General features: G+C 38.0%; 5 protein-coding genes and 1 long non-coding RNA gene across 19 annotated transcripts in view; 3 read left to right on the top strand and 3 right to left on the bottom strand.

Annotated features, from left to right (window-relative positions):
* The window catches only part of foxo (forkhead box, sub-group O), a 37984-nt gene extending 36436 nt beyond the window's left edge, over positions 1 to 1548 (top strand). For all 6 annotated transcript variants that reach the window (XM_017145836.3, XM_017145835.3, XM_070216419.1 and 3 more), the window contains one exon: positions 554 to 1548. The gene's annotated coding sequence lies outside the window, so the exon portion shown is untranslated. The remainder of the gene's footprint in view (positions 1 to 553) is intronic.
* Positions 1549 to 6040: 4492 nt separating this feature from the next.
* On the top strand, positions 6041 to 9146 carry Npc2b (Niemann-Pick type C-2b). 6 transcript variants are annotated; one of them, XM_017145902.3, is made up of 3 exons: positions 6041 to 6187; positions 7857 to 7960; positions 8524 to 9146. In XM_017145902.3, the coding sequence occupies exons 2-3, from the start codon at positions 7876 to 7878 to the stop codon at positions 8916 to 8918; spliced, it is 480 nt and encodes a 159-aa protein (XP_017001391.1). In that variant the 5' UTR covers positions 6041 to 6187; positions 7857 to 7875; the 3' UTR covers positions 8919 to 9146. The 6 variants fall into 6 exon arrangements, with proteins under 6 accessions (XP_017001391.1, XP_070073352.1, XP_017001393.1 ...); XM_070217251.1 differs by having other exon boundaries at positions 6187 to 6302; XM_017145904.3 differs by lacking the exon at positions 6041 to 6187 and adding an exon at positions 6208 to 6228.
* Positions 8941 to 14632, bottom strand: CCHa1 (neuropeptide CCHamide 1). Of its 2 annotated transcripts, XM_070217250.1 has the most exons (6): positions 14557 to 14632; positions 14200 to 14342; positions 13881 to 14141; positions 10140 to 10175; positions 10012 to 10058; positions 8941 to 9771 (listed from the first exon to the last, which is right to left on the bottom strand). In XM_070217250.1, exons 3-6 carry the CDS (start codon positions 13942 to 13944, stop codon positions 9376 to 9378), a joined length of 543 nt encoding a protein of 180 aa, XP_070073351.1. In that variant the 5' UTR covers positions 13945 to 14141; positions 14200 to 14342; positions 14557 to 14632; the 3' UTR covers positions 8941 to 9375. The 2 variants fall into 2 exon arrangements, with proteins under 2 accessions (XP_070073351.1, XP_017001389.2); XM_017145900.3 differs by lacking the exon at positions 14557 to 14632 and having other exon boundaries at positions 14200 to 14397.
* Positions 14633 to 14977: 345 nt separating this feature from the next.
* On the bottom strand, positions 14978 to 15857 carry LOC108060254 (10 kDa heat shock protein, mitochondrial). Its single transcript, XM_017145893.3, has 2 exons — positions 15700 to 15857; positions 14978 to 15637 (listed from the first exon to the last, which is right to left on the bottom strand). Exon 2 carries the CDS (start codon positions 15631 to 15633, stop codon positions 15325 to 15327), a length of 309 nt encoding a protein of 102 aa, XP_017001382.1. The 5' UTR covers positions 15634 to 15637; positions 15700 to 15857; the 3' UTR covers positions 14978 to 15324.
* Positions 15858 to 17128: 1271 nt separating this feature from the next.
* Positions 17129 to 19016, top strand: LOC138913354 (uncharacterized). Of its 3 annotated transcripts, none has more exons than XR_011419040.1 (3): positions 17129 to 17212; positions 18442 to 18769; positions 18837 to 19016. It is a non-coding gene; the product is annotated as an uncharacterized lncRNA (long non-coding RNA). The 3 variants fall into 3 exon arrangements; XR_011419039.1 differs by having other exon boundaries at positions 17135 to 17212; positions 18437 to 18769; XR_011419041.1 differs by lacking the exon at positions 17129 to 17212 and adding an exon at positions 17344 to 17866 and having other exon boundaries at positions 18455 to 18769.
* Positions 18689 to 21203, bottom strand: PK1-R (Pyrokinin 1 receptor). The gene is made up of 4 exons (XM_044394320.2): positions 19983 to 21203; positions 19238 to 19455; positions 18824 to 18968; positions 18689 to 18759 (listed from the first exon to the last, which is right to left on the bottom strand). The coding sequence occupies exons 1-4, from the start codon at positions 20827 to 20829 to the stop codon at positions 18689 to 18691; spliced, it is 1281 nt and encodes a 426-aa protein (XP_044250255.1). The 5' UTR covers positions 20830 to 21203.
* Between the last annotated feature and the right edge of the window lie 312 nt (positions 21204 to 21515).

The raw sequence follows: 21515 nt of genomic DNA, 5'->3' as shown, positions 1-21515 counted from the left end.
TGTCGCATAAAATTCAATTGCAGGCCATAAAAACTGCGCGTGATCTACATACACAATATAATTTAAAGCTGTAACTAATAAAATTGTCAGCGATAAGCGAGGAGCTTTGATTTTTATGTTTTCTGCCAGCGCCAACAATTTGCCAGCGAAAAGCGAATTTATTGGGGCTGAGGCTAAAATCTTATTTTAAATGTTTAGCGCCGTCGTTTTTATGGCATAATTTTGGCCGTTTGTAGTTTGTCCTTTGTGGAAATTTGCATAAAAATTGCCAGATAAGAAGAGATGGGGAAAGTGTCGAGTGCTCTATCTCCCCAGGCTTATGAATATTTCTGTCAAGTGTCAAAAGCTATTAGACCCCCGAAAGAAAAGAAATTTCTGAATAAATTAGCCACTCGGGAGGGAGGCTGTCTTGGTCATTGTCGCAACGGGCTGATTGTCCTTTTATGAAGTGTTGATGGGGGCTGATTTAGCCAAAATAGGCATGCTTACCATATAGATTTCATACAATTATACACTCAGTTACTAAACTTTACTTGTTCTCTTCTCGTTTCAGGATAAATCTGGTCGCTTCTAATCTAACATACATACAATACATATACATAGACATATAATTACAAATATATATATAGTTATGCTTTACACATAGAAACGAAGCATACAAATAATACCAATTAATCACCAATAATTAGATGCTACAATTAGTGAAATTCTCTGTGGCAGTGCAAAAACAATTTTGTCCACTAACGAAGGGAAATTTAAATAGAATTGAAAACACGGTTTAGTTGTTAAGTTCAACTTTGTACATATTAATTTTAATAACCTTGACGTAATGAAACCCACAAATAATAATACTACTATTGATAATAAACGAAAACAAAAACATGCAAGCGTAAAACGTAAACTAAATGTTTGATAACTAAATGGAAAAATATTCGTTAACCAGCTATCGAGGTAAACAAAAATGATAAAATGGCAAATGAAACCGAAAACAAAAACAAAAGAAATTAGCACAATTATGTAATAATTTATGCTTAATTAATGTATTTAATTGAAAACCTAATTGTAACTGTATATTTTTTCTATAAAGAGCAAAGAAAACCCTTAAAGAAGAATTCAACTTGTGTAAAAATTATGCTTAAGATTCGCAATGATATACGTAATTAAATCTTCGATTAGTTAGCTCACATCAGATCAGTTTGGCTTATAAAAGAAAACCCTTTGTTACATACATAAATATGCCAACACCCATATGTAGATCGTACACGTTAAAACCAATTGAATGTAATACATTAAAATTCAAATATTAGTAAATGTAAATGTTGATAGGCAAAATAGAAATACAAAATTGAAAGAATATCCGCAAAACTCAAAACCCAAGCAAAAGTAGAAGCATAAAGTAATAAGCAAATACATGCGCATCAATATGTACTATTATGGGCTAAATGTTAATTATTAACTAGATTGTACAATTCAAATGTAGTTCATACTATTTAAAAGCGAAAACGGAGTGAAGATGAATAAACTGATGATTCAATATAAGAAACCACATATGATTGTTTTCAATACTAAATATTCGGGTTAAATGTGGGGTGCAAAATACAATAAAATATTGACAATGAATAGAAAAGAACATTAATATATTTACAACTTTTTGTACGCGAACAATGGACAATGTAATTTAATGCTGCAGAGATGTTTTTGATCAAAAAGATGTAGTTTCTGTGGCAGCATTGGGTATAATTGTCCTTAGATTGTGTCAGATTTTAGAGAAAGTCAAATCCTTCACAATGCAAAAATGAAGGTCCTTATGTGTACCACAGATGACAGGTTTGGCGTGGAAAAATTCTTCGTTGCTCATTAAGGATTCCAGAATTAAGTACTTAGAATCTTCCTTGTATTCGGAACCAAACTGTTGAGCGAATCCCAAAAAAAAAAGGTGAATTGCCATATCCATTTTCCAAAACGTACTGGGAAAAGATCGGGCAACAAAACTTCCAAATTTTTTTTTTAAGCTGGTGTTTAAATATTTGTGTTTGTGTTTTTGTGCTGAAAAAAATTAAAAATTGACATTGGGAAGAATCGAACTGGATATTTTGTCTCGTTCATCTTTCTATTTAATCCGCGCCTCAACCAGCTGAACCACAGCCAAGGCAGCTCGCGGCTTAAAAATTGTCAAGCCTTAGCCATGCGTGGCTGATAACCAGAAAAAACAGGATATAAAGAAAGAACAAAGAATTAGATATCGCGTGAGTCATCTGTCTTGCTCTTATTGAAGAATTCAAAAGCTCGAATTAAAGATGTTACAATTCCCAAGTGATTATTCTGCTGCAGGATGTTTAAATACCCGTTTCTTCGGTCATTCAACTCCCCCACTCTTACGCCTTCGTCACAAAGTGCCAAAAGTGACCTTGCCCAAATCAAATCACAAGCTACATACATACCATACAACCATATATATTAATATATACACGTTATATCCATAAAGCGCTCATATTTATAAAACAAAAGAGCTTAAAAACTATTTGCTTAAAAACTATAAAAGCTCATTACTTCAGTATGAAGTCGAATTTAAGGCGCAGGCTAAAAAGCTTACTGCCATATAAATCTCACAATCGAACGAGATCTATTAATTTCAATATCGACCCCGTCGAACCCATGGAAGTGGATGATCATGATACCATTGGCACCAACCAATGCGAGCCCATGGAAATTGATTCGGAGCCGGATGCTCAAACTATTGAATATAGGAATCCTCAGCACCATATAGAAATAACGGTGGTGTCTGTTACTATAATTATTAATTAATTAAATTCAACATTGATTAATTACATTAAATAATTCAAAGGCAGTGGGGTGAAAGAATTATTTTATTTGAATTTTTTGTATTATTAAAAACCAGTGCTGCCATCACTCAGCTTGAAAAACAGGACAGATAAGCCAAAAAAAACAGGGAAAAAAAGGACAACAAATTTTAAAAAAGGACAAAAAAGGGACAAAAGTAAATGCGCCTCCATTTTTCTGTTTTACCAATGGGTTATATAATTACTTAATTTAATTGTATTTTATATTAAATTCAATTATGTAATGACCTACTGCGCCCGACTCACATCCTTCTTTGTTTGATCATTTTACCATGGTTAATTTAATTTTTGTGCGTATACGTAATAATCTAAAATTATTAAAATAATAAAAGCATTTCAAGTAACTATATTGGTAATACAAAAAAATGCAATATCTGCGTCAAACCCGAATAAGAGTCGTTAAAATCTGAAATTTTTTTCTGACAAAAAAGAAGAGAGTAAAAATGGAGAAACTTTTAAAGTGTTTTCCTCTTTTTTTGCTACAGAAAAAATCTTACTATATAGAAAATCCATCGACTGCTTTACGTCTCTTTGATAATTTGTAAAAATAATTATTTTTTAAGTGCCGAACTGTAAGATTGATGGTTAAAAAGGCGTTTTAGCATATAAAAACAGGTTTACACACTTTCGACTGGCAAAAATAACACTCAAGACCTTATTTTTGAAAAAAGGACAGATTTCCGGATAGGGGATGTTTGAAATTTTTTCCGGATAAACCCGTTAAAAAAAGGACAGATCTGTCCGGAAAGAGGACAAAATGGCAGCACTGTTAAAAACTAAAATTATGTTTTTAGAAAGATTTCACAACAATATTACCGCTAATTTAAGGAATAAATAATTTATTAATTTTGACACCGGACCTACATTTAAGTCTACATTAAGTTTATGCACGTAGGTTACGTGAAAAGTAAAAACCGTCGAATTGCCAACTATATTCAGAATGTCAAAATGAAGCGCCATCTGGCGGTAAATGGTCACAGCATAGTAAGATGCACTGCAAAAACAAAGGCGTTTAGTTAAGAGAGATTAGTTGCGCAAAAATCTCGAAAGTATTTGGCGGCATTAAGTTTGGCTTCAAAAGGGTAAAGTAATTTTAAGTTCAGATAATTGGCCAGGGCCTCTAAATGCCGGGAACACACCGGCACAAAGTAAAAATTATACCATTCGTCTCCCTTATGCTAATCATGGTTCCAGGAAATCTTTTAGTAGTTAGCTTCCGAAGGCTGTCATTTTAACCAGATCGTTCTTTTTACCTTGATCGCCTCTCGTCAGAATGCAAAGGTCCCGCCAATAAATTCTTCCATTTTTTCACCTGGTAGCTTAAAGACGATGAGGTCCTTCTGAGCGATGGTGTCATGCCCCAGTAGTGGTCTTTTTTTAAGTAAGGCTCAACAGGATAAAACCCTAAGATGTCCCAAGATCAGACCCTCTGCTGCATAATTGCCTTAGAATCCTTAGAATCAGAGCAACAATTTGTAAACCAGCGTTTTGCTAGAAAAATCAGTAATACATTTACTAAAACTTTGTCCATTTTTTCTCTTGAATAAAATTTTGTTAAAATTTTTCATTATTAGATATTTTATATTGAACGCTGAATAAAAAATTTAAAAAAAATAAGAAAAAATGTTGACACTTGGAAGAATCGAACCGTGGATCTTTTGTCTCGTTCATCTTTCTATTTAGTCCACGCCTCAACTAGCTGAACCACAGCTAAGGCAGCGCGCGAATTACAAATTGTCAAAGCTAAGCTAAGATATAAAAATAGAACGAAGCACCATCAAGCACCTCGTTTGTTGAAGAATCTATTTAAAGATTTTTACAATTCCCAAGTGGTTATTCTGCTTCATGAGGTTTAAATAGCCTTTTTCGTGACTATCGCCCCTTCAACATACAAAAGTTCTGATATTCGAGCAACACACTACTACTTATAACTACTTAATAAAATATTGGCATTCGGTCTGCTTCAGTAAAATGTTTAAGCATTTCGCTTCGAGTGCGACTGCCGACATTTTCAGCAGCAGCAAAATCAAAAGCTGTCTAAATGAAAATTCAGACCGTTTTTTAAACACTGTGTATATACAGTATCCACTGCGACTGCCATTCGCTTCGACTGCGACTGCCAACATTTTCGGAAGCAGCAGCAAAATCTAAAGCAGCAAATGAAAAATCAGACAGTTCTTTAAACACTTGTATATACAGTATCCACTGCGACTGCCATTCGCTTAGACTGCGACTGTCAACATTTTCAAAAGTCACCTTCGCACACTCTTCAAAAAAAAAATATTTATAAAATAGAAGAGCTGGAAAACTATTTGCGCAGCGGACTAAAAGCAAATTAAACCAGTATGGAGTCTTATTCTACGACTGTATCTATTAACATTGATATAGACCCCGTCGAACCCATGGAAGTGGATGAATATGAAACAATTGGCTCCAACCAATGCGAGCCCATGGAAATTGATAATGAGCTGGGTGCTCAAACTTTTCAAAATCACCATCCCCAGCACCATATACAAATAACGGTGGTGTCTGTTGCTATAAATATTAATTAATTAAATTCAATATTAGATTATTTTTTTTTTTAATTTTTGTTACAATAATTTGACACGGTAATGTATATTGAGTTTACATTACATTATACATGTCAGTAACATGTAAGGTAAACACAGTCAAGTTGCCAACTAAATTTAGAAAGTCAAAATGATGCGCCCTCTGGAGGCAAATGCTCGCAACATAAGTATTAGGATGCACTGAAAAAAGAATGCCTTTAATTTTTAATCAAATCCAATTCAAATCCATCGAGATACGAGATTTTTTGCTTTAAAAATTCTAAAGAACTGAAACTATTTAGAAAAAGTAAATAAAATCACTTCTTGGGTTTGAGATAAAAATGTATTAAGAATATAATTTTAATGTCTTATAAGGAAGCCGGCTTTGAATGTTTATTTGGAAACTAAACAATTGTCACTTCCGAACTGAACAACAAAGATTCGTCACTTCCTCAATTCCTGTCACTTCCAGCTAATTCCGTATGCTAAGTGATAAGTCAACAATGTAAGTCGCATTTAGGATTTTCTAAATACGAATAGCTTCCTCCACTTTTCTCTCCACTTCAACAGAGAGTAGCTACCGATTGACCGTTGGAGCACCTACTCCAAAAAGGCCGGAAACTTTCAATTCTGCAGCATTGTGTAAAGTTTTTCAAGCCAGACAAACCGGCCGGGGCAGTAATTTTTATCTATTTGGGCGCAGCTTTCAGTTTCGGAATCTGTCAGTTGCATTTTAAGCTTCGAACGCTGCGGTTTAACACACCTATCCGAAATCAAGTAAAGCGACAAAAAAGAATTTAAGCTTGTCATTCTCATCTGTGCGTGGAATTTCTAATTTTCATACACAGTAATAAAAAAAAGTTTGTGAACAAATTGATTTTTACAGAACAAAGTAAATATTTAAATATATCCATATATTGTTCGGTTTGTAACGATCAATTTCTCTTTCATATTACAATCGCCATATCAATGTAAACATTATTTTTTGTAAACCCACTTTTCCGTAAAATGCTCGATTTCGTTTTCATTTCGTCTCGTTTTGTTGTGTTCTCAGTTTCGTTGGGAGCTCGACTTTCTAAATGCTAATTGGATTGAACTTAAAAGTGGGCGCGTCATACTCTACAAGTCATCAACTTCCTGGATCAGTTGAACAATGGGAACGCGTAGTTAATTCTTAAACAGTTAAACTAAATTGAAGCGTCTGCTTACAAGTGACTAGCATATAAAATGAGGAGACGTTTTTGTTTAACGATCTATTGACAGGGCTACAATACTATATCATATCACAAGCCAATCTCAGACAGAAATCAAAGCTGTCTGTTTTTGGATTTGTTTATATGTATATTCGTATGCATGCAATTTGCATTTAAAGTACTCGTATTTGTTTAGGCCACACAAAAATGATTTGCAAAAGTTTTTATGGGCTTTAGACTTTGTGGATAGTTGATCATTTGGTATTAGACTGGCAGATAGATCGCACCTTAGTTGGCTGTTGCTAAAAATGGGCAAATCTAAGGTCGAAAATGTGTGATAAATTAGTGTTTACTATGCTTAGACTTAAGTACTTTTTCTTGGAAAGATAGAAACAGAGAAAACCCTATTGAAAATAGAAAACTAAATTCCTAACCAGTTTTTCTTTCAAGACAGTTTCTTTTTAAATATATATTTTCATCAATGAGGATGGGTTTCCCTTTCAGTATAACCAAGAAATAAACAAAAGCATTGACATGTAAACAGTAATGGATATGGCCTGTAATCGTTAATTGTCTGCAATTCTTGATGTAATTAAGCGCTTGGCATGCCGGGCAGGCGAAGAAAATGGGCAGTGCTCAATTAAGCCCGTGATTCAGCAGTCGCCGTTGATTTTATATATATAACGAACATGCGATGCGATCGGGGTCTCAGTTGCCGATCGTCGTCCGTAGCTTAAAGTACTGGCTCCCGAGAGCTCCGCGTGAAGAACTGGAAGCTCAACTATCCCCAAGCAAATTGACAGCAATTGCAATTGCCAGGAAAACCAGTAAATTAGCAGATAACTAGGCTTTCCCAGTGCTGTGATTGACTCTAACAAGGGAGTAAACAGAACTCTTAACAAGCGAAGTGATTTCTCAAAAAGCATAGAAACGTGTCAGTTGCCAGTTGACAACCCAGTGTAAGATTTGCATCTCAAACACACATAAGTTGCCTTGTGCTGTCCAAGTTGTAATTGCCGACTTTACGTCTCTCGGATTGTTTTGTGATTTTTGTGAGGTGATTTGAAGTCAAGGTCGATCTTTCGACTGCTCCGACTGGACCAACTGCAACCGGTTTTTGGCCATAATCCGAACTCGGGCCTGTTATCAAACAGGCCAAAGCTCTTGGCCCCGCCTGACTGGCCCGGGTCCAAATTAGTTGACCAGCAATTAGCGACCTCTCGTTAAATTTGTCTTACTTTTCTTACAATTAGCCACATCAACAACAACAGAATGAAGCTGAGCTCGGGATTGTTTTTGATCTGCGCCGCTTTGATCAGCTGCACGTCGGCCACGGATGTCGGACCGTGCCCCAAATGTAAGTATCAATTCGGTTATGGACCATATAAAATAATAATATAGCCGAGAAAACAATTAAAATGTCGATGAACTGCAAAATAAAAAAATTATTACTTACTATACTTGATTACTTGAAATACATTTTTGCGAATTAAAAGTCTTTAAATTTGAAGATAAATCTATTTAAAGAGAAGCTCTGTCGTAAAAAACTAAATTATTATAAAATATTTGTTGGAATTTAATTTATAAATTTTTCATCTATTTTCTTAGCTTAAGTGCTTTAAAATAATAAAAAAATAAAATACTACTATTTATTAGATTTTCAAATAGAAAAAGATTTCTTGTTTTTTTCTGTTATTTCAAAAATGAAAACATAAACTTTTGACAAAAACAAGCACTTACGGACTTAAAGCCTGTTTATTTTTTAATTGTCTCTAAAAAAGTAAAGTAAAAGTAAGTATTAGCTGAAGAAAATATATCCATAGATATGTAAAAATCACCCATACGCACCGTTGCCGTAGAAGTGTAAGAACAAAGATAACTTTCCAACTTCAATGACTAATTTCCACCTACGATTTGCAGCTAAATCCAAGGCCCTGGGAGCCGGCGAGGTGTCCATCTCGAACTGCCCGAAGAGCAAGTGCATTTTGAAGCGCAACACGGAGGCCAGCATCCAGATGAAGATTCGGCCGGAGCGTGACTTCCAGGAGCTGACCTCCGACATTCAGGGCATTATCTTGGACGTTCCGCTGCCGTTCCCAGGATACTATGGCACCAGTGCCTGTCCGCACATCTACGACGAGGCCGGCGAGAAGAAGGTGGGCTGCCCCCTGAAAGCCGGACAGGTGTACACCTACAAGAACAGCTTCAAAATCCTGCCCGTCTACCCAACCGTCAGCCTGGAAATCCACTGGGGACTGGGCGACAAGCACGGCGATGCGGCCTGCTTCCAAATACCCGCCAAAATCAAGGCTTAGAACCAAGAAAACCACAGAGAAGTGCACTCAATGCTAGCTTTTATTAGTGGTAAATCTTAAGATCGTATCTGCATATGCTTAGTTAGGGATTAAGTACGGTTAAGTGAACGGAAACGAAAACGAAGCCGGCCATTATTGCGGCATCCAGCCAGTGACGCAAAATGGCCCAAGGATTCCACTGATCTGCTCAGTAAATCTAATAATAATAATAAAAAACACCACAACGAATTCTACATTTTTAGTGCCTGCTTTTCGAACTCTTCTGTCTTGCTTAATTGTTTTTAAATTTTAATTTGGAATTTTAGTTTTATTTTAATTGATGCCCGACATGCAATGGCTCGCGTGTGATAAATATCTTTCCATTTCGCTCTTCTCTATGTGGGTGTTCTTTTTCTTCCCCTCGCTTAGCTACCGTGTTATCTGCATAATTTCAATTTGGCAATTTAATTGGAAACATTCACTTTGTGAGATCGTAGGCTGAATTCTCTGAGTTTTCGGCATCCAATTGAGACTGAAGAGCCTGCTGCAGCTTTCGCCAACTTTCGGCGGCGGCATCATACTGCCCGCCCCTGCCACGCCCCTGCTGCTGCTGGTCCTGCAACTGCCGCAGTTGGTAGCGATGCTGCCGCATCAGCTGCGTCCACTTTAGGCCATTCCGGTTGCGATCCTCGGATTCTCGACGTGCTGAAAGGGCTGGAACGGCGAGGGGTAAGTTGCTACCACTATTCGTATTCGTAATGCTGTTGCTGTCGTCATCGTTGTTGTTGCCATCCGGGTTGTTCTGGTTGTTGTTGTTGTTGTTATACAGTTGCTCGGCCAGGCTATCGATCGCATATGAATTGGGCACAGGATGCTGAAAGATATAAACAAATAATACAAATTAATAAAAATAAAAAATAAATAAAAACTAATTCTTTTAAAAATAAATTTCATAAAGTATTTGTATTAATAAATACAAAAGAAAACATCCAAAATCATCAGTAAAATTTTTAAGGTAATTCATTTTTATCATAAATTACAAATTTGTTTACTAATTGTTTTGAAATTATTTTCGTTAGAATATTCGTTAGAATATTTAATCCTTTCTTCTTACCTGTTTAGCATCTATTACCGCCTTGCCTCCAGATCGCTTGCCATGAGCTGCGGAATACAAAAATATGAGTCACGAGGCCACAGTTGTGATGAACTACTCCTGTCAGAGGTTAACAGGCCAACACTTACCTCCCCAACAAGAATGTCCGTATTCCAGGCAGGAACCTGAAAGTATGCAACATTTTTTTCAATTTAGAATAAATCATCATCAGTTGCCGCAGCTCTAAGACTTTGTGGCCGTAAATTTGCTAGAAAATGAGCCAGGAGCTGAAAGCCAGCAGTTTCTTAGTCCCGACCACCCAGCGAGCCTAGCTTAAGACTTTAAAACTTTCTCTTTTACGATGGTTTCTTGTGGCATTTCTTTCACCTGCAGCCCTTTCCCATTGATGCTCCCACTTTGTATGTTTCTTTCCCTGTAAAGAGCACATGTTTATTGTGTGCTTGGCTGCTAATGTCGCGACCCATGATAAATGTGTCCATTACAGAACTCATATGCCAAGCCAGAGCGGGTTGAGTAATGCACTCAGCCTGGGCATTCAAAGGTGGAGCAGTCCTGCATCCCAGAATTTTAACGGTACTGAGCGAAAATATTTTAATTTGATTATATATTCTATGTACCAAAAAAAAAATAATATGATGTAAAACAATTTTTAAAGTTGTTCTATGAATTGTTGTTATTATGAATTTTCCCTTCAACACTTCCTATTTAAAGTTCTTATTTTTCTCAGCCTCCGAGAGTAGCTGCCTTTCATCCTGCAGCTCCAACCTGTGGCTGTTCATAATGCTTACACAACGTCCTTGATGCCACTCGTGCATTGTGTGCCAAAAAAAGAACCTGGAAGAGGTGGCGACGCAGAACTAATCACACAAATGGACGGCAACGCATCACCATGAAAGCCAACGAAGGAGGAGGACTCAGCTGGGACAGGACAGCACAGGACAGGAAAGGACATTCGGAAAGGGATGTAGATGTGAATACGCTTTGCGCAACACTGTTGGATCTGCAACAAAGAGCAGGAGTTACGGCGAATGGCAACAAGTTCCATGACGCAGATAGGCCAAAGGTTGGGAGGAGGGGATGGGAATTGGCGTTTGCATAAGCCAAGATAAATACATATATTATACTATTCGCCTCGGCCAGACGACTGACTCCATCATGCCTGGGGCGGCTGTTGCTACCCTGGCCATATATCAAGCCCGTAATCATTTGTCAATTACTTAAACCGTGGATTAATTGTTGCCGGGCGGACGGCCACGAAGCCCATACAATCGTGCATATGGAACCCACACTTGTTGACAGGCATGGCGGCCATCAGAGATAGCGATTGCCGACATCGAAGCCTTTTGGGGTCGCCGCATCGAAGGGCTGTCATTAAACGAAGTCCCCCATTTAACTGCCCTCTTCTGTGGAATCCCCACCCACAACCCAAACCCCTTTTAGCCCCAGTCAGCAACAGAGATACCTAATTAACTTGACCAGCGCTTTTTAATGGCCATATCCTTGATCTTGGCTAGCGTTGGCGTCTCTCCACTTCTGAATAATGTCTTTTTTTAATTGCCTGCAAGTGTGGCGCAATTTGGCTGGAAACCCCATTTAATGGAGTGGGTCAATATCAGAGTGCGGCTATCTGAGTTTGGTTTAACTTTTTGTTTCGGGGAATCCCCTAGCAGAAAGCAATTGCGACAACTGTTAAATGTGTCATTAAATATGCGATCTAGGTTTTTACTGTTGAATATGATAATTATTTGGTGGTGACTGTGCATTATGAATATATTTGAAAAATTATCATCTATGTGATATTTGTTTAAGAATTTTTAAATCAAAAAGAAAGTCTTGCCCTAAGTTTACAGTTGTTCGAAAGTGCGACCGAAGCATTTTACATCTTATTTAAAAGTAGTTCAAAACAGTTATTTTAAAACAAATGTATTTGTATTTGTCTTAAAGAAGTCTTTAAAATTTGCACTAAATTAACTTTTGTAGCCACCATTATCGCGATTCGACCTGAACCTAACCCAATTCGCATTTATCCAAAAAAAAATTCCGCCGTTGAAAGGCTGTTCTTTTGGTCATGGCCAATCTGTATAGGAGGGAGTATAGGAATCAGGGGAAAACCACCAACAACTGCAATGCCTGCAGGCAGCTGCACAGCTTGACAGGTTCACACGTTCAGTTTGGTCTTCTATTTTTCCGCTGACGCTCTTTCCGCAACTCCGTGGGTTTTCTATATTACGTGAATTTCCATTTCCACCGTGTCACGAGTGCAGCTTTTCACAGAGATGCACACACAAAAATTATATAATACTTTGACGATTTTTAAATAAACTAATACATGTGTTACTTATTTTTAAAAGGTTTTCTCGAAGTTATTTAATTAAATGAAATACAAATGTACAAAAAGGCAATACAATTTTTTAAAAATAGTAAACATTTCAAATTTAAAGAACACTATATTTAGATATTAGATAAAGTAACAGGAATATATTTTTAAAATATTGTAAATAATTTAATTGATGTACATTTTATAAGTTATTTAATTAAATGAAAGACAAATGTACAAAAAGGCAATACAATTTTTTAAAAATAGTAATCAATTCAAATTTAAAGAACACTATATTTAGATATTATATAAGTTACAGGAATATATTTTTAAAATATTGTAAATAATTTAATTAATGTACATTTTATAAAGTTGTTCTCCTCAAACCGGAAAATCAAATAAAATAATTTCTTTACGTGTGCTTGTTGTTTGGCACGCAGTTTGGATTAATTTACGATGGCAATCGAAAGCGTTAAAAGCATGCAGGGAGGGTCGGTCCGAAGGGCGAAATCGAGCCCCTGATCTCACCGACCCACTGTGGAAACACCGATTTCCCCGGTATCCCCGATTTCCTCCTGTCAACCTGCATTCGCGGTGAGTAAGGAAAATACGTAGAAAAAACCCCAAAAAGGGAAGCCGCCGAACAAGCGAGCAAACAAAGGCGTATCAACAGGAAAATGTGCATAAAACTCCAACTGATAAAGCGGATTAGAGCGTAAATGGAAAAAGGGGATGGAGAGATCGGGAAATGGGAGCTGGAGTTTTCCCGGCTAACCATGATATTGGTAACACGTATTACCAGTTAGTTAATCAGCTAGTAGTTTGGTATTTTTATGGCTCAGATAGGCCAACAAGTTCTTGGAACTATGACTAAGCAAAACATTCAATTTCATCACCAGTTGGTGCCCAAAAGTATGCAAATTTTAGTTTGATTTTTAAAGAGTTTAAATGCATAAAAGATTTATAGACTTTATTGCTCTTTTTAGAAAATAAATTTTACGGTTAACGAAAGGGAAAACTTATGTTAAATTTTGAATATAAACAGAAACACTAATCGTCAAACAGACTAATTTTTAAAATTTTAAGAACCCTACGATTTGAATACAACAAAAACTAATCTTTGTAATTATTCAGAAAGTATCAATGATTATATCAATTGCCAAATCTTACTTAAAAGTAAAAGTACAAAAACAAGTTACATTTCTTGTTTGAAGTTTAATTAACCTTAAAGAACAGACATTTTTTCCTAATTTAAGACAAATGGTAAAAAAATAGAAAAGTCGACAATTGACCAATTGTTGGTCCCCAAATGTATATTATCCTTTTCTTACATTTTAAAAAGATAAAAGGTTAATTAAATACATCAAAAGAACTTCCACTTATGAGTTGATTTCTAAATTAAAAAAACTTGTTAAATGCCAATATGCCTCCTATTTTGATAGACCTTTTATTACTTAATCGAGAGTGTCACAGAAAGCTTTTTTAACCATGATTTCTGCGAAATCCATGTAAAAGTGCTATTTTAAAATAATTGTTTAGAGGTATTTTTTACCTGACACAAGAGCAAAGAGCGCCACCAGCACCACCAAAGTCCAACTGCACTTGCTGTACCACATTTTGCAATAGAATTTATTTTTCAATCTGCACGCAAATTGTCCGACGTCAGTTATAATTTGGTCTCGCAACGAACAGTTTTGGTAACTTTTGGCCAACTTTTTAGAACCACCGAACACTTTGCACAGAATCGCAGGACTTTTCACTTGCCACTTGTTGATCAGAGTCAGGTGCCAACGCTTTTCGAATTGCCAACAAACTGCGGTCGGCCAACGGCTTTTATAGCTTAGAAGAGCCAGAACCCACCGCACACTTACCGTTAGTCCGCCGCAGAGATAACGGGACAGCCAATACGAACGGTACTCCCGAGCGCAGAGCCTCCGGCACGAAGAAGTCCGAACGGAACCGAAGCGATCCATCTGCCAATGAGCTGTTAGACGGAGGCAACCCACGCAACAGGCTGCCGAGTGGGTGGTGGGAGGTAGGTGGTTGGATTAGCGTACAGTGGGTGGCATTCAGAAGGCCTTTGTGTGGGTGTGACAGATACGTAGTTAAGGGGCCGCAAAAGAAAGTGCTTTGCCTTAAATGTAAAACCTATAGTGACACTTTTTATTGGGCATGCAATAGCACTCTTTTTCGGGCACTCTTCAGCGGTAACATTCACGTAAACTCACCCCCTTTTCTACACCCCTGTCCCATAGCAAAGGTTAAGCGATGAAGTGTGGGTAACGCAAGCCAGTTGGCTCCCCACTAAAGGAAAGTTTACTTTCAGCTTCACTTTTTATTATAGTAAAACTAACTTTGAAAAAATCAAAACTAAGAATAAAAATAGAATGCTTATAAAATTATTACTTTTTAAAAGTCGTGTGAACTAGGGTTGGAAAAAAATATCATAAACATCGATGTATCGATATTTTTAGGCAATATTTTGTCTCAAAGAAATGTGGTTGACAACTGACAACAACCCTTAAATAAGTATAAATTACTTTTAAAAAATCTATTAATTTAAATTTGTTTTTGTTAGTATAATGCCACAAGTCTCTGTACTAATACTGTACCGCAGCACCCAGAATTACCCTTTTTTAACACAAAACGCACCTGAACAATAGGTTTATTTGGTCTGTCCTTACATGAAATGGTATTGAGTGTGCGGAAGTCGGTATTGGAGCATTCGCGACATGATTCTTCGTGGTAGTCGGATGATAAGTGTAGTGTACATTGGCAAGCTACCAAATAGAACATTTCATTATAATCATTTAGTTTCGAACGCAATCCGGAAGCAAAATACAAAGTCTGCGCCGGGATGAAGTGGAAGTAACAATATTGTCGGTCAGTGGTGGTGAGAAGTGACGAGGGTTATGGCAGCATTATCGTGTTGGGGTTTGTGGGGTGCTTTATGTAGGATGTGTGGCAGGAAATATCCCATCTGCTTGTTGGCAACTCTACTCCAGCTTGGCCAGGATGTCGCTCTCCTTGAACAGAACATACTCGCGCTTGTCGTCCATGTCGACCTTGGTGCCTCCGTACTTGGGCAGCAGCACGCGATCGCCCTCCTTGACGCCCACGGACAAGTGGCCAGATCCGGCAGGATTGCGGGCCCCGGGTCCGACGGCCACCACCACGCCCTGCATCTCCTTGGGCACAGACTCCTCGGGCAGCAGGATGCCGCCCGCGGTGGTCGTCTTCACCTCGAAGCGCTGGATGAGAATGCGGTCCAGCATGGGAATCACCTTCTTAATAACGTTGGACATTGTCCTATAATGTGACATTTTGACAAGATTATTGAAAGACTTTTCACTTATTACTTTCACAGTTACCGTTTTTGTTATGTTTCACGTTTTTCAGTTTTTATTTATTTTTTTTTATAATTTTTTTTTGGAGTTACGATGTGTTTCCTTTGCTTCCCAGCTGTAGACTGAGGAATATAGGATCGAGTCAAACCTAATACGACTAACAGTTGACGTCAAGGCTATAGTGATTCGAAATAAAATTTGTACTTTTAAAAGGCCACTACGATCTATAAAAAAGTTTTTAGATTTGGGTAACGCAAAAATATTATACGATACGATGCTTACGATATTTTCTAATCTGTTTTAAATCTAGTTATCTATAATAAGTAGATTGTTTTCTATATTTGTTCGAAAAAAATTAAAAACCTTTAAATTTTAGGTTGAGGGCAAGAGATTAAAAATAATAAGACGTGATGTTTGGGTTCTAATTAAATGCAAGCTAACCGATATTTAAGAACAGAAAATAAATGTTTCTCAAACAAACACATACACCATTCACCTTGTGGGCAACACTGCGTATGCTTATTTTTCTCGTCTAGCCGGCTTAAATTAACTTCAGCACGTGACTCACGAGTCGTGACGGTCAAATTAAATTCTCTTAATTAAAAACAAAGCGAAAACCGCAAAAGCAAAGCCAAAGCAGCACCAGACTTAATATAAAGTTGAAGCAGACGCGAAAAACAAGGTCCACTCTAGCGACGATTTTCTCTTTTACGTTTCTGCTGCTCTGATTAATTTCCCACACTGCAGTCAGCGCCACCTGTTGGCAGCTTGTCTCACCAAACAGTGGGGGAGGAGGTTTTTCCCTCCCTTTCTCTTTCTCTTTCTCGCTCTCTCTCTCTTCCTCGCTGCTTGTGTGTGTGGCTTCCTTCCTTGTGCGTACGTGCTTGTCTATTGGTGTGTGTGAATGGGTGTTTGTCTAAACTTTTGGCGTGTTAAACGCTGTTTTGTGTGGCTTTACTTTCTTCATGCCATTGTTTTAATATACCCTGTAAATTCAGTGATCATGGGTATATTATATTTAAAGGGGAAGTTTGATGGAAGTCAATGAACTGCACTGAATTTAATCTTTGGTTATATGGCACAATTTAATTTAATAGGGTTTAAAGTAAAATATACTCTTAGAATGTTTAAATTTAAGGAAAAACAAATTTAAAAATATAAATGGTGTAATTAGAGCTCAAATAAATATAAGTAATTCATAATAATTAAATGGATTGTTTAAAATTATTACCAATAATAATAATATTTGTATATAACTTGACATTATCTACTTACCGATTTGATAAACCATTCATTTATTTATTTTAAAAGAATTTGAAAGTATAATACTTTACTGTAAAGAGTTAATATTTTGAAAAACAAATTGAAAGATAAATTGAAAATTTCAATTTGAAATCTTACGAAGGGAATAGTTCCACAGAGATTTCAGTTGATAGTAGTTTTAAGCTGAGGCCTTAATATAGAAGGCCATATTTATAATTCAAAACTCAATGCCGTTTAAATTTTTTTATAATAATTTAGTACGCGGTATCCAAAAGTAGGTAAACATACTTAGTAATTTAGCTCACCCATTTGACTTTTCGATGCGCCTTCCTGCTGCTTTCCGCGCCCGACTTGGTCGTAAATCACAAACTTCATAATTTCTACGTCACTTTGCGGACGTGTGTGCGTGGACGTGGCTTTTGCCTCTCTTGCCGGTTGTTTTGAGCCAATTCTTTTTTTGGCCTTACGTGACGTTGGCAGAACAAATCGCTTTTGCTTTAGCCATCTGACTTGTTTGCTCCTTTATGGCCCGCTGCGCTTTGGACTTTGACGCATTTGCGTCGTTTTAATGCGACTCCCTATTTTAGCCAATCCTTCTTGCAATCTCTGTGAATTTCGGCGCGAGTTTCCATTTGGCTGATTGCATTTTCATAACAATTTGCAGGATTACTAATACGCCACGTCGCCCCTGCATTTGCATGACCTTGAACCAGTCGCCACCTCATTAGAATTTCATTTGTAGTCAGCAGGGCACAGACGACAGCAGCAGGGCCACAATCGATAAAAATCCAAATGTATTTTATGGCCAAATTACAATCTCACTAGAGTGAATCCTTAGAAAGATGCGGAAAATAAGCGGGCGCGGAATATGCTAAGCTTTATTTGCAGCCATGGGAATAATTTTAATACAGCAAATTCATCCTTTAAGGTATCCCTAGGATGTATACACAATATACATATAAATATCTGGTTAGCGAACGAACTTGGTCCGTCCTTTGAATTGAGTAAGGTTTAAAATTCTATACTTTAGGTATTTGCAGTTTCTTAAATGTACATAGCTCGGAATATAAAATAGCTAAGTATAAAATAAGGAATCTGCTTTAATATTTCTTAATTATATACTTTAAAAGCACATCTTTGTTACACTTTGGTATTTTTGTGAAACATTTGGTTATTAAACAAGTACATTTTATGCAAGTTTTATGTGGATACAATTTCATATTTAAATTTTTTATTTTATTAGATTGTTCCAAGAGTTTAGGATAAGCTTTCGTGATTTCGCTTTATTTTCAACTTGCGTTCCTATACTTAACTGGTGGGCGTTCACTAAGTGAATTTAAAAAACAATTTTAAATTATAGATCACTCAGGCTTATTTATGAGTAAATCCCCTGAGCTCTGACCAAAGTTTAATTAAAAGAGCGCCAGTTAGTTAAATAGATTGAGTGAAAAGTTCGACTATTCTTAAGCTAAATAATTCTGAATACTTGAAAGACTAGTTCAGGCGTTTTTTTCAGCCCGATTCAGCTTCGCTATTCGAAGCTGCATGAATGAAAAACTTAATGTTTAAAATTGAGAGAGCGCGCCTGTGATTAACTTCTAATTGCCAAATGCAAATCAATGCAAAAGCAGTTTAAACTAAACGCTTTGGTAGCAGCAGCAGCAGCAGTGGAAACCCTAACGACGACAAATAACTGGCTTAAACAGAATTCAAATAAATTAGCATCAGGAAGCCGCACGAGAGAGCGACTTCAGTTGGCCTGGGCATTGATCATGGCGTACTGGGAGGCGACTGTTGGCTTGATCGTCGGATTCTGGATGGGAGTGCATGGGTATATAGAGAGCGAGTTAATATTGGATCTAACCACTGATTATAGGGGTACTACTTGCCTGTTTTAGCTGCTCCGCCGACTCAATGGAGACGCGTTGCGTCTGACTGGAATTGGTCAGTGCCCTCCTCAAGCGCCGCGATTCGATGTTATTTCGCGAGTTCAGCGAGCCCTTGGACACCTTCTTGCCAAAAAGTACGGCCTGAAAGGAAATTTATTTGAATATCAACTCAAGAAGTGTCAAAAATAATAAAAATAAATAAAATAATTATTAATAATACTTTAAAGTCTGTAAAATATTTTAAAATATAAATATAATTTAAATAAAATTATACCTATTAAAAACGGCAAATTAAAATTAATCCGAAAATATTATTACAGTTTCCTAATATTTTAGTAATATTTATAAAAATCTCTGGCCATAATCTTAGTAACAAAATATTTTCTAACAAAAAACTCTAATTTCCTTACCTTGAAGGCCTCCCGGAACTTGTGGCTCATGATGTTGTACAGCAGTGGGTTGATGCAGGTGGACAGGTAGTAGAGGACTCCAGAGATGTAGGTCATCACCGTGTAGACAAACTCGTGCTGATCCCGCAGTTTGGCCCCCCGTGCAGGGGCGTAGATGGCAATCAGGCGCTGCGCGTGGAAGGGGGCCCAGCACAGGAAGAAGCACACCACCACGGCCACTGGGAGGAAAGGAGGGGGTCATTGAAATGGAAATGGGGAAGACACAGTGGGAGACACAGATAAAGAGTCAACGATTATATTTTTGGGTAATCGCAATTGTCATCATAAATGGAGAGTGCCAAAATGACAAACGCAATAAATTGGCTGCAGACGGGTTGATTAGCCCCGCTTAGGGGCATATGGCCAAACCATCGTCATACACTCAGCATAAATTAATTAAAATTAAACAACAAATTATAAAAACATTAAAAGAAAGATATAATGTTAACTTCCGGGATAAATTAATATTTTAATTAAATCATTTTAATTAAATTCACATGTTTAAAATTGTGTAAAATTTTATAAGTATTAAAAAATATACTTTGAATATCTCTGAACTATTTACAAATTAAGAATTAAATATAAAAATTTTATATATTATATTATGTTCCCAGTGGAATTAATAACTATCAGGATTCTATCTCTATTAATGAATGTTTTTTTTTTCAGTGTACTCTATCTATTTGTGTTTTATTTGGGTAATTACCTAGCATCCTGAGCACTCGCCGGGTGCCATAGTGATTGAGCCGACCCCTCACCGAGCTGAGTTGCGCCCCCGAGCCGCCCATTACCCCAGCTCCTCCTCCTCCGTTGAGATTCACAGCTGGGCTGGATCCCGCATAGCGGTACAGGATCGTATCGCTGGGCACACTCTTCAGCTGCTGACGACGGGCCACCGAGGCAGGACCCTCCACCAAAGTGGATCGATACAGATGCACGCCGATCAGCAGATACAGGACCAGGATAATGGACATCGGGGCCAGGAAGAAGATGAAGGTCGACAGCTGGAACGAGTGCTTCACTATCACCCGCACTATGCTGCACTGCTCGACGCCGGAAATGAGCTCGATTCCGAATTGGGCGGCCTGTGGAATGGCCGTTACCACTGCCATAATCCAAATAAGGACGATGATCCGGATGGCGCGACTCAGTTTACTCATGGCCTGGCCCAAAAACGGATGGCAAATGGCTATGTACCGCTCCACCGTAAACGCCGTAATCGTGAGCACCGTGGCATTCGCCGAGGTCTCCGCCAAGAGGCCACGTCCAATGCAGACGTACTCCCCAAAGACATACGGGTATTTGGACCAAATAAAGGAAACCTCTTGCGGAACCCCCGACAGCAGGAGCAGGAAATCCGAAATGGCCAGCGAGAAGAGGTAGTAATTGGTGGCCGTGTGCATGGATCGGTTCTTCTTGATCACAATGCAGGTACTGATGTTGCCGACCACGCCGCTAATGAAGATCAGGGAGTAGACCACGGTGACGGGTATCACGATCGCCAGCGGATCGCGAGGCGGTCCAAGAACTTGGCTCGCATTGCCAGCGGACATAGCGCCGGCCGCCTGGAATTTTTCCCCTTTTGTTTTCACAAAATTTCCACTAGCAGCGCTAAATTCCACTGCCGTTTAACTGGCGGCTACCGACTCGATGTGTCCCCTCTCAACTATGCTAATTATAATAATTTTATTGGAGGCGACAGGGCGGAGGGACTGTCGGCAGTCGGGAGTCGCGCTTCTCGATTCTAGATACCAAATACCCGATTCTAGATATTCTCGACTGGCACGCAAACGCACCAAATTACCGACGAGGTCGAGATCCGTAATGCTGGATAACTTGCCGTTCTCAGGGGGCCCGACTTCTATAACTTATCGAATTCACTTTGATTTCTATTCCGTTTCCCGAGAGCTGCTGCAACCGCACTCCAGCGCGCTCCAAACTTATCTGATAAGCCGCGGCGACAGTTCATTCAGATTTGTATCTGTATCTGAAAGCCAGCGACGAAGCGTCGCTGTTTTTCCCTCACATGAATGCGGAAGGTGAACGACATGGCTGTAACGACCGAAGTGTCCAGCGAACGTGCCGGGCCAATTAAATCTTGAGAAGTGGAGATATCTTGATGGGGATCGCCTATGCTGGGGACTATACACTACGTTCTTGAATACAACGCAAATTCTGGGACAATTAAAACGGCTAATTAACAAGAACTTTTAATTATGTTTGTTTTGGCCCATTTATA

Source organism: Drosophila takahashii, chromosome 3R (assembly GCF_030179915.1).
Source record: "Drosophila takahashii strain IR98-3 E-12201 chromosome 3R, DtakHiC1v2, whole genome shotgun sequence".
NCBI lineage: Eukaryota > Metazoa > Arthropoda > Insecta > Diptera > Drosophilidae > Drosophila > Drosophila takahashii.
Note: the sequence above shows the minus strand (reverse complement) of the source record. Positions and strands in the feature narration are given on the sequence as shown.

Coding starts and splice junctions, on each gene's coding strand:
- Npc2b (XM_017145902.3), top strand. CDS start 7,876: ATGAAGCTGAGCTCGGGATTGTTTTTGATCTGCGCCGCTTTGATCAGC. Junction 7,961..8,523: donor TGTCGGACCGTGCCCCAAAT/GTAAGTATCAAT, acceptor TACGATTTGCAG/CTAAATCCAAGGCCCTGGGA.
- CCHa1 (XM_070217250.1), bottom strand. CDS start 13,944: ATGTGGTACAGCAAGTGCAGTTGGACTTTGGTGGTGCTGGTGGCGCTC. Junction 10,176..13,880: donor GCTCTTTGCTCTTGTGTCAG/GTAAAAAATACC, acceptor GCATACTTTCAG/GTTCCTGCCTGGAATACGGA. Junction 10,059..10,139: donor CGGACATTCTTGTTGGGGAG/GTAAGTGTTGGC, acceptor TGTATTCCGCAG/CTCATGGCAAGCGATCTGGA.
- LOC108060254 (XM_017145893.3), bottom strand. CDS start 15,633: ATGTCCAACGTTATTAAGAAGGTGATTCCCATGCTGGACCGCATTCTC.
- PK1-R (XM_044394320.2), bottom strand. CDS start 20,829: ATGTCCGCTGGCAATGCGAGCCAAGTTCTTGGACCGCCTCGCGATCCG. Junction 19,456..19,982: donor GCGAGTGCTCAGGATGCTAG/GTAATTACCCAA, acceptor CTTTCCTCCCAG/TGGCCGTGGTGGTGTGCTTC. Junction 18,760..18,823: donor GGAGCAGCTAAAACAGGCAA/GTAGTACCCCTA, acceptor ACCCATGCACTC/CCATCCAGAATCCGACGATC.